Source organism: Aulostomus chinensis, chromosome 10, assembly GCF_037954235.1.
Source record: "Aulostomus chinensis isolate RoL2024-O1b breed Wild chromosome 10, RoL_Achi_v1.0, whole genome shotgun sequence".
NCBI lineage: Eukaryota > Metazoa > Chordata > Actinopteri > Syngnathiformes > Aulostomidae > Aulostomus > Aulostomus chinensis.
The window spans coordinates 5,906,129-5,916,146 of NC_141329.1; the positions used below are offsets into that span (position 1 = coordinate 5,906,129).

The window sequence follows — 10,018 nt, forward strand, 5'->3', positions numbered from 1 at the left end:
TTTCCTCACCTCAGACTAGACTTTGTGAAAATACTGTTCATCAAATATCCATACATTTTACAACAGTGGTTTTCAGTGCACTAGAACCTTAAATTGATTATTCACACAAAATGTGTATTTGACTTTCAAGTAATCAAAACCAGGTGCTTTGAGCTCACTAAAACTGTTTTCCTGCCCGCATCCCATCTTTGTGACTCCAGCAAAAACCCAGTCAGATATAGAGCTTGAAGCTAGAAGCACCCTCTGGCTAACAACAGAGAGCTAAAGCAACAAAACAACAGCAAATGGCCCCAAAAGTGTCTCACATACATCATCTTCATTATTCATTAACACTTGAATGCTTTTGCTAGAAGAGGAAAGAAAGATATTTTGTTTAATAGAAGTACTCTACATTTTTAACATATGTTTGGCATATATCGGGTGAAAAATGAACAATTACCACTGGGTTCATTTAATGGGACCCAATTTTGGTGATCAGGCTGAGGTCAAGAAGAGAGAGGATGGATGAAACAGTTGTGAGAAATAGTTTTTTTAGGGAAAACAGAGGGTGCAGGCACTTCCATTGCTTTATTAATTCTACTTCATATTAATAATATGACAATGTAATAGTGAAAGCCATGATCCCACCGGTCCCTCAGGCAGCAACTGGCTTCATTACAATATCACTTTCATGGTTATTACCTTCAGGAAAATGTGCCATTGGTCTGCATCTCAGCTCAATTTGTACACATACACACACACACACACACACACACACACACACACACACACACAGATATGCACATACTCAAAGAAATGTTGTATTTTTGTTGAAGTTTTTGGGGGTTATTGGTGAAACGCTGGTGATTTTGTATAATAGATACTATATGTGGGTGTTCATGATTCTTTTTATTTTCCTCTAAGGAGGCATTGTGAAGATGTGTGTTTGTTTGATTGCAGGATATCTCAGAAATGAATGGGTGGTTTTTGAGGATATTTGGTGGAAAAAGATGAAAATATTGCAAGGAACAAGTGATCAAATTGTAGATCCTGGATCCTTAAACTGTTCGAGGCCTTTGCCAATATGTTGCTGTTCGTGGTTTATATACCGTATATCCATAATGCCTGTAGATGCTTAGTAGTGTGGTGCAGGTATGAGTCTCAGAAGCTGGAAATAAGTTAACATAGTTGAGAGGCTGAGTGCCAATAGGTTTTTGAATTTATTTTTTTTTTTAGTTAAATAACTAAGATAAGGTTTAAGTTTAACACTAGCTAAAGCTATTTTAACAATTTGTTGTGCAGCATGAAATATGTCAGTAAATAATGGTGAATTGTGTTTGTGCCTTAACATGCGGTCATTAACAAGTAGCTAAATGAGACTACAAAAAGAACCCATGGGAATGCCATCATCTGGGTGTGACCCACGAAAAAATACGTCATCCCTGTCACTCCATGACTTTAGTGATCCCACCAACACTTTATCAGTTGTTTAGAGGCGTATCTCTTAAAATATAAGACAGACATTTTCACATATTTTGGTGCAGACTTTGAGAGGTTGTGACCAAGAACCTGCTAAAATTCCCATCAGCCTCATCGGTGCTATTTGTTGAGTGCAAATTAGCAAAGAACATCAGCATGTTAGTCTTGCAACTATGAGCCTGTCATTATCTGGCATAGCTAAGTAGCTAAAAGTTTACTGTGTACAGTGTAAATAAGTGCAGAATGGCTAAGCTGCTAACACAACTCTGTTAGATAGCAGAGTTTTTCAATAAAAGCAAGTACCCATTCTCAGTGGAGACCTTTGATTGAGTTTTACTCCCTTTTTATGTATTAGGTAACACCTTCAAACCACACCTGAGGGTTATTATTTTTCAGAGAGAACAATCCTCTATGCAGGAGACCAAATAGGGAAACTACTCATATGATATACGCACACACACACACACACACACACACACACACACACACCCTTGTACTTATATCTTTGTGAGGACTTTCATTGACGTAATACATTCCCCAGCGCCTCACCCTAAACCTAACCAACTCAACTGACTGCCTGACCCTAACCTTGACCCTAAACCTAACCAGAACCTAATTCGAACCTTGACCCTAAATCTAAGTCTTGACCTTCAAACGGGCCTTTGAAGATGTGAGGACCGGCTAAAATGTCCTCACTTTCCAAAAATGTCCTCACTCTGTTGGTTAAATATGTATTCTAGTCCTCAATATGCAGCAAGTACAAGAACACACACACACACACACACACACACACACACACACACACACACACACACACACACACACACACACTGTTTTGTTTTGCACTGGTGTCGAGTTGACTATGTCAACAGAAATCTGATGACTGAACACAATGACCTAGGAATGGATAAACGTGCACACACACAGTACATACACCCATGTACACACACACACACACACACACATTATTGTTATGGGCAGGTGGTCAGCTTGCTGTTTGTGATGGATCTTTCTACCAGCAAGATCACATGACCCTCGTATAAGCCAGTGAAATTCTAATGCAACAAAAGAGGGCGGGGCTGGATCATATGATACATCTATCCAACTACACCTGGTTCCAAAAGCTATTGTACCAACGCCGTGAGTAAGACACACATTCAGGCAGGAAGACAAGGTAAGTCAGCATCAGTCAGCTTCAGATTCAGCTGTAGTACTTGTGTAGAGAGGAGAAACGTAAAATCAGCCTCTATTGAATGGACTGTTTCGTGTGCAGCTGCAGTGTAAGTTGGGACAATAAGGCAGTCAATAACACAGTAACAGTAGAAGGCCAACATGAACGTTTATGGAGGGAGGGAGCAACTCAATCAAGCACAGATGGACAAATAACATTACTAATCACCTTGTTGGGCATCACTGAGTCATTACAGTGAGAAGTTTGTGTAGATCTAAGGTTTAATTGTCCTGCATCATGTTGAAGCGCTTTAAGTGAATGTGTGGTTAGTCTACATGGTCTGAAATACAAAAGCATTTTTCCCCTGAGGCTGTGGTGGATTGAACCTTTCTCACATGTGCACTTCGTAATCAGAGGTTTGGACTTTATCAAGCTCTATATGTGTGTGTGTTTACATGTTAAAGGGCACAGTGGACTTGGAGCGTGAGGAGGGTGAGGAGTGTGAAGAGAATATGGAGGTTTTTGACGACAGCAGCTCCAGTCCTTCAGGAACCCTTCGCAATTACCCACTAACCTGCAAGGTCCTCTACTCATACAAGGTACGTACCGACACATGTACACACAGGTACGTATTCTAAAGCGTTAACGTGTTCAATTATCAGATGTCTGCAGCTGCAACACAGTATCAGCTCACCCACAACACAAAGTAAACAACGTTGAAAAGAAGTGATATGAACTGGGAAATATGGACATATTCCCCTTTGATGATCATAAAGGGGTTTAGCATTTTACTATGCTAAAAATACTTTACTATATCACTCAAAAATTCTGATCATGTAAGTGCTCATTTCAATGCTCTCCCTCTCACTCCATTTTTTCATGCCTCCTTTTTTAACCCTTTTTTCTCTCACTCCCATATTATCTATGTGCTGAACACTCTATATGTGTGTGTGTGTGTTTGTTTGTGTGTGTGTGTGTGTGTGTGTGTGTGTGTGTGTGTGTGTATGTATGTGTGTGTGTGTGTGTTTTTCAGGCCTCTCAGCCAGATGAGTTAACCATTGATGAACAGGAGATGTTGGAGGTCATTGAAGATGGAGACATGGAGGACTGGGTCAAGGTGCACAAACACACATTCAAACAGATGTTCATTAGGCTTATAATTACAACGCAAGAGACATTATCTCATCAGCTCTGTGTGTCGTGTATGGAGTTGCAGTGGGGTGGAATGTGTCTGGTAAATTTCAGGAGATCATCCATAGGAATTAATAGAAACCTATGGGAATTAATTGTAATTACCAGAAATAAACTGGATATTTTGTATTAATTCATACTAACTGTATTTAATGGTGGATTGTGCATTCTTCCATCACATGATTTATAGCATCTTTCAGTTTAGTGGATCAAAGTTCTACTCACAAGTAGGTGGGAGAAAAATGACATTTTTGCATGCATTTCTGAATAGTAGAGTACAAAATGTTTATATTTACCTTATGTCTGGATATGCCAATGTAATTACAGGTGGTGCACTAAATTCCCTATTAAATATGTGTTCTATTTGGATTTACCTTCTTGTGTTGTCTCCTGATTCCCTCCTCCTCCCAGGCTCGCAATAAGACAGGTCAAGTGGGCTACGTTCCTGAGAAGTACCTGCAGTTCCCAGCATCCAACAGTCTCCTAAGCATGCTTCAGTCACTGGCCACACTCGATGCTCGATCACACACTTCTTCCAATTCAACCGAGCCAGAGTTGCATTCTGGCTGCATCAATGGAGATGCAAATAGTAAGAATTGAAAGCTCTAAATGATTCCTTCTAATTGTTGAACAGCACATCAGGAGTTCCAGTAAAAGATGTAGATACTTAGCATTAATTTAATTATGTTTGTTTCTTCCCAACTCTGATAATGTTGGTGCAAGCTTGGGTCGTTTACTGTAACATCGTCCAAAGTGGCACAGGAATCAGTCCTGACACCCAGGAATCAAGGAGTGTAGTTGGACATGCGGTTCCCCTGTCTCAGAGTCAAAGTTATTTATTGCCAACTCAGTTCCATTTCATCAAAAATATATTATTTTCTGTCTGAACCAACAAGAATGAACAGTGCAGCTGAACCCGTGTGCAGAGTCAGAAAACCACAAGGTGTTAATTCTAGTTTATGTTCTGATCTACCTGTCCATTAGAAACTGTCCTCTAATTATTGTTACAGCTGCCTCTTCCTCTCTCATCTGTTTCATCAGTAATGTCTCCCATTCTCTTTTAACAATGAGGGCTGAGCAGACAAAGGACAGCATTTCTCCAAAAATAATTATTCCTTCTGTGTATTTTTTATCACCTCTCTGGCTCTCTTTGTCCTGCTGTCTCTTTCTGCAGTGGTGTATGTACGCGCTCTTTATGATTACGAAGGCCAGGCTGATGAGGAGCTGTCCTTCTCTGAGGGGGCAGTAATTCGCCTTTTGAGCCGTGACACCCAGACAGATGATGGTTTCTGGGAGGGGGAACTTAATGGACGGGTGGGCGTCTTTCCCTCGGTGTTGGTAGAAGATCTAACAGAGAATGGAGAGACCAGTGGCGGAGGGGCAGGTGACATACAGGTACAGTCCCATCCATACACACATGCCAGTAACACCCACAGGTTCTAGCAAGACACATGCAGAGAAAGTCACACACAGTAATTGACTTAGAGAGACTTTAAAATGGCAACACAGTGGCAAAAATGCAGGTTTTGCTGTTCATTGCCTCCGACTAAGCTGGAAATGAGCTCTTATCAGGCTTTCCTCAGGGCATAAATACCAAGGATACAGAGTCTGGTGTGCCACTCTTCCCTCTCTGCTCCTTTCCTGCCTGTTGTCCAGTTTATCTTTCAGCAGGGCAGGAATTCACAAACAGTGGATCAGAGCTGCCGTGTTCTTGCTGTTTTCTGATAAAAACCCTGCACAGCAATCACAGAGTAAGGTCTTATCAGTGCCGCCCTATTAGAGGGTCAACAGCAGGAAGGATACAGCCTCTCCCTTCCTATAAGCCTGTAGACATAACACACAACAACTCTAAACAACTTTTAAGTCATGTGGGCAAGAAATGTTAGCACCCTTTCAAGAAAGTCGAGGTGTTTTTCATTTTAAAAGAAACGTGTCTGACTGTAATCTGACATTTGAGGTTATTCCAACACAATTTTGTGTACAAATATGATCAGGTTCTTACAATATATGAAAGATCTGCTATATATTATTATGGCAAGTTGTAAGATCCCCATCATTCAGTTCCATGTTAAAAGTCATTAATAATGTATTTATTTTGGTCTTGTCTTGTAGATCTCCCCTTCTATGAAGCTGCCATCCTCTCTTCCACCTCTTCCACTTTATGATCAACCTCCCATCAGCCCTTTCACCAGTCCTGAAACCTCCACCCCACCTCCTCTGCCCCGCTCACCCTCTGCCACACTCAACGGTGAGCACAAGCCTCCGCTGCCTGCCTCGTCACACAAGGGACCGCTAGCCACGCAGAGTAAGCTGCACTACAAACCATCTTATCATCTGAAAATTGACTATTGTGGGCGTCAGCTGCTTTATATGGAATCTCCCTCTCTCTTTTTTTTTCTCTGTAGATCAAAGTTCTGGCAGGAGTCCAGTGTCTCCGGGGTTTCCTCAACCTCAGCCACCCCGCTTCACCCCTGAGGGAGGCTCTGGCAAACTACGACCTGTTAGTATAACCAGTGTTTCTGCCTGCTGGGCTGTCAAGAGAGCCTAATCTAAGACGCCAGGGGTTTTATTCGATTCAGACATTACAGCCCAAATATCTGACAATGCGGAAAAGATAAATTGCACACAGGCATACAATAATTATAGCAGGAAATGTGGAACATATTCATTGTGGGATTATCACAATCAATTTTTGGACCCTGCCAACAAAAATGATTTATATATATTCATATTTTTGGGTGTATTTTGTGTAATAAATGTCAATGTATTGAGTTTTTAAATCTTCAGTGCAGTGTTTCAAAAGGTATATGTGACGTTTAACTAATCAATGGCTCAGTGCTGTTGCATGCTTCAGTAAATTTATAGCATTTATGTGTTTTTGATTTTGTCTTAAGTACTGCAAGAACATTCACATCAATGCTGTTTAATCCACTTGTTTTATGATTCATTGTAGATTTAAAGGAATGTAGCTAAATGTATATTTGAATGTGGGAAATAAATATAACTGTGTAGTTCAACTTTTTTGGATGTAAAAGGTTTGCGTCCCACAGCAGGAACAAAAACATTGTGCTGCTTGTCAGATTTACAAAAATAGGCCATGTCTGTCACCGTCTTGACAACAAATGTCTTTATTTTCCTGTTGTTTCCTGTAAACATCTCTCAATTCTCTGTATTTTTTTCTCCGCAGGTACGCGCTGCTCCCCCGCCACCAAAACAGCATCCCCGCCGACAGCAGGTGAAGAACGAAAAGACGGAGGAGGTTGAGATCACTCTGGTGTAACATGCTGACGCACACAAAAAAAGACGGAACAAATGATGACAGACATATCAGAAACGCTTGGGAAATAACCTGCTCTGAACTGAACTGAGCTTAAATAAAGTGGTGTGAAGTGAACTTAACCTCATCAGCCCCCACCCCATCCCCCACCCCAGCCACTTACTCTCCATCTCCTGATATTCACAAGTTGAGGAGGAGGGAAGACAGAGAGCAAAAAGTCAGAGTATCCAATTAAATAATCTCTGCATTTGCTTCGTAATGAAGTGCAGCCATAGCCTCCCCCACGTCCTTCTCCTGCTCCCTCCCCCCTGCCCCCTCCTTGCATTCTTGCCTTAAAACCTCACCTCATCGGGCAGCAACCCAGAGCACACTGAAGAGGAGGATGAGGAGGAGTAGGAAGAATATTTGCCAAGGGGAGGAGTGTGAGGGAGAGTTCAAGATGGGTTGAAGAAGTTTCCTTTTATCTTGTTAAGCTTACATCAAGAGAAATGTGTGAACAATCATGAGACATGGGAAAGACTTTGGAGAAACAGCGTAAAAAGGAACACACAGTATGTGTTTCTGTAAGCTCTCGTCAGTTGGTCCCTTCACCACTAACCTGTTGATTGGATTTTTTTTTTTTTTTTAGCTTTAGCTCGCTGGCTAACATTTTAATGATGAAGACTAGCTTCAGGTTGGTAGCTGGCTGAAAAAGTGGGTGGTAAGCATGTTTTGCTCCCAGTGTTTTCAGCTAAACTAGCAAGAATATTCTCACAACATTGGCAAGCATTCTCCTCAAATTCTAATGATGTCAATGTTTTAATCTTCAAAGAACATTTAAGGATGTTAAATCATCGCAAATAATGTTCGATGAGGTTCTATGTTTACCAAGATGAAACATTTTAACATTCTGAGGATGTTTTCGGGATGATTAATATTTGATTTACAATCTGTTGCCTCAACCAACATTTTTTAGTGTTTTTAGATGAACAATCTGGGAACATTAAACATTAAAAACTCAATGCTGAAAATGCTACCAGAATTTTTTACAATATTCTCAGAACATTTTCATAACAACAAAAAAAGAGTCTAGATGGGTATGCTTTCCATTCCAGATTTTACACACTTAAAGCGGGGACCAAACGCTGCCCATCTCATTAACATAAAGGGGAAAAAGCAGTGTGTAAAAATAGGAAATATAGAATATACGATGGAATGTGTGCCAAAACCAGCTCATAAGAAATCAAAGCAATTTAACAAAAAGTTGAAATTGATTTCAGAATTCAAATGAAAATAATAAAAAGCTTTTTGTTCCATTTTTCATATAATATTTTATTACATTTTATCTGCGACATGAAAAGTAAGCTTAATTAGAGCTAAATGTAAAACTTCCCGAACTCGTTCATGTCTCGTAGGGCAGGTGGTGAAGTAAATGGACAAAGAAGCTGGGTGGTGTGTGTGGCCGCAGCCCCCCCCCTTCCCCAGCCCTTCGCTTCATATATAGTTCTTATCATCATACGTATTCAATGTGTATTAGTACAGTACATTACTGTTGTCATAGGAATGTTATGCACAGCGTTTCATATAGACTTACCCAGCTAAATGAAATTCCATGTCTGATATGTAGTGGAAGTTTTATCCTCATCTTATTATACTGAAAGGGCATTGTAAATATAGTGTGATGGGGGTGATAAAAAAGGAGAGAAGGGTGGAGAGGAGGGAAGGAAAAAGAGAGCAAGGAGAGGCTGGTTCCTCCCCTTCTGCTCTTATCTCTACTTCTTTCATCCCTTCTTGCCTCCTCTCCTTCCGTTCTCTAGTGTCTGTACTGTCCATCGGCAGTTGGTGTGAATTGGTGGCTGTCATCATATACACGTATGCAGATACATCATATTGCAAACACACACACACACACACACACACACACACACATTGCTGTGTCTTCTCTGACCGTCTGTGTCTCTGATTGGTTCAAGACGAGATCAAAGGTGATTTCAAAGGCACTGAAATTGTGGGTATTCACTATGTTGTGACAAAGAAGAGTTTTATTTGAGATTACACTGAAGAGATGATATTTAGGGTCAGGGGTTCAGGGTGTTTATATTCCACACAGGATCTAATCACATTGATTTTGTTCATTTTGACGTTGATCATTACGCCTGTTGTTTACCCCACAAGCTTTATTTTTGCAGTTTTCCTCTGTTGATTCATCAAGCATCATCACCTTACTATTTGGGTCTGACTTTGTTCATTTTCTTAGAATTCATCCACATCCACATCTTTATCTTGTGTTTTACATGTGTTTTTAAATCAATGATGGCTGCACTAGCAAGCAAAAATTCTTTACTCAGTAAATATATCAGCCCCTTTAAATATCCTTCAAACCTTTAAACTCCTTGCCAAATGGCAGCGTAGCACTTTTATTTATTCGTAACCTCCCTGGAAAGTAGCAGCTCCTTCACAAGTAGCAGCTCATCACATAGAATCAGAATGAGGTGAAAGAACGCAACTCAGTGTTGTTCTACTCAGTCTGATTCTAGCATATTTCCTCCTTGTTTCAGTGTGACTGATATTGAACCTTTCCCTGCTCTTCTAAAGAGATGGAGGTATAATTGTGGACAGTGTAAATTTTCTAACTTATGAAACCTAAATTTGTTGATTGTAAGGAATGTTGTGACTGAGGACGTAGAGGACGTGAATGTGGACTGTGTGTGTCAGAATGATTTTGCATTGGAGGGAATGAATTTGATTAGATCATACATAAAGATGTTGACCAATTCCTTTCTACAGACTTAATAATGTAGGTACTCACCGATGAAATCCTGGGCCAATATCAACAATGATTATTAAATAATAAGTGGATTTTTTTTTTTTTTAATCTTTTTCCAGAGGAAAAAAAATGATCATAAAAGGCATGAACGCCATCTTTTACGACAAAGTCAATC

The 10,018-nt window shown here is 40.3% G+C and overlaps 1 protein-coding gene across 3 annotated transcripts in view; it reads left to right on the forward strand.

The window, feature by feature from the left end:
* The window catches only part of fchsd2 (FCH and double SH3 domains 2), a 60,494-nt gene extending 53,244 nt beyond the window's left edge, over nt 1-7,250 (forward strand). For all 3 annotated transcript variants that reach the window (XM_086215758.1, XM_086215757.1, XM_086215759.1), the window contains 7 exons: nt 3,094-3,228; nt 3,663-3,746; nt 4,232-4,409; nt 4,995-5,215; nt 5,933-6,125; nt 6,226-6,320; nt 7,008-7,250. In XM_086215758.1, coding sequence (XP_086071884.1) covers nt 3,094-3,228; nt 3,663-3,746; nt 4,232-4,409; nt 4,995-5,215; nt 5,933-6,125; nt 6,226-6,320; nt 7,008-7,100 — 999 coding nt within the window. In that variant the 3' untranslated portion in view covers nt 7,101-7,250. The remainder of the gene's footprint in view (nt 1-3,093; nt 3,229-3,662; nt 3,747-4,231; nt 4,410-4,994; nt 5,216-5,932; nt 6,126-6,225; nt 6,321-7,007) is intronic.
* Nucleotides 7,251-10,018: the final 2,768 nt, after the last annotated feature.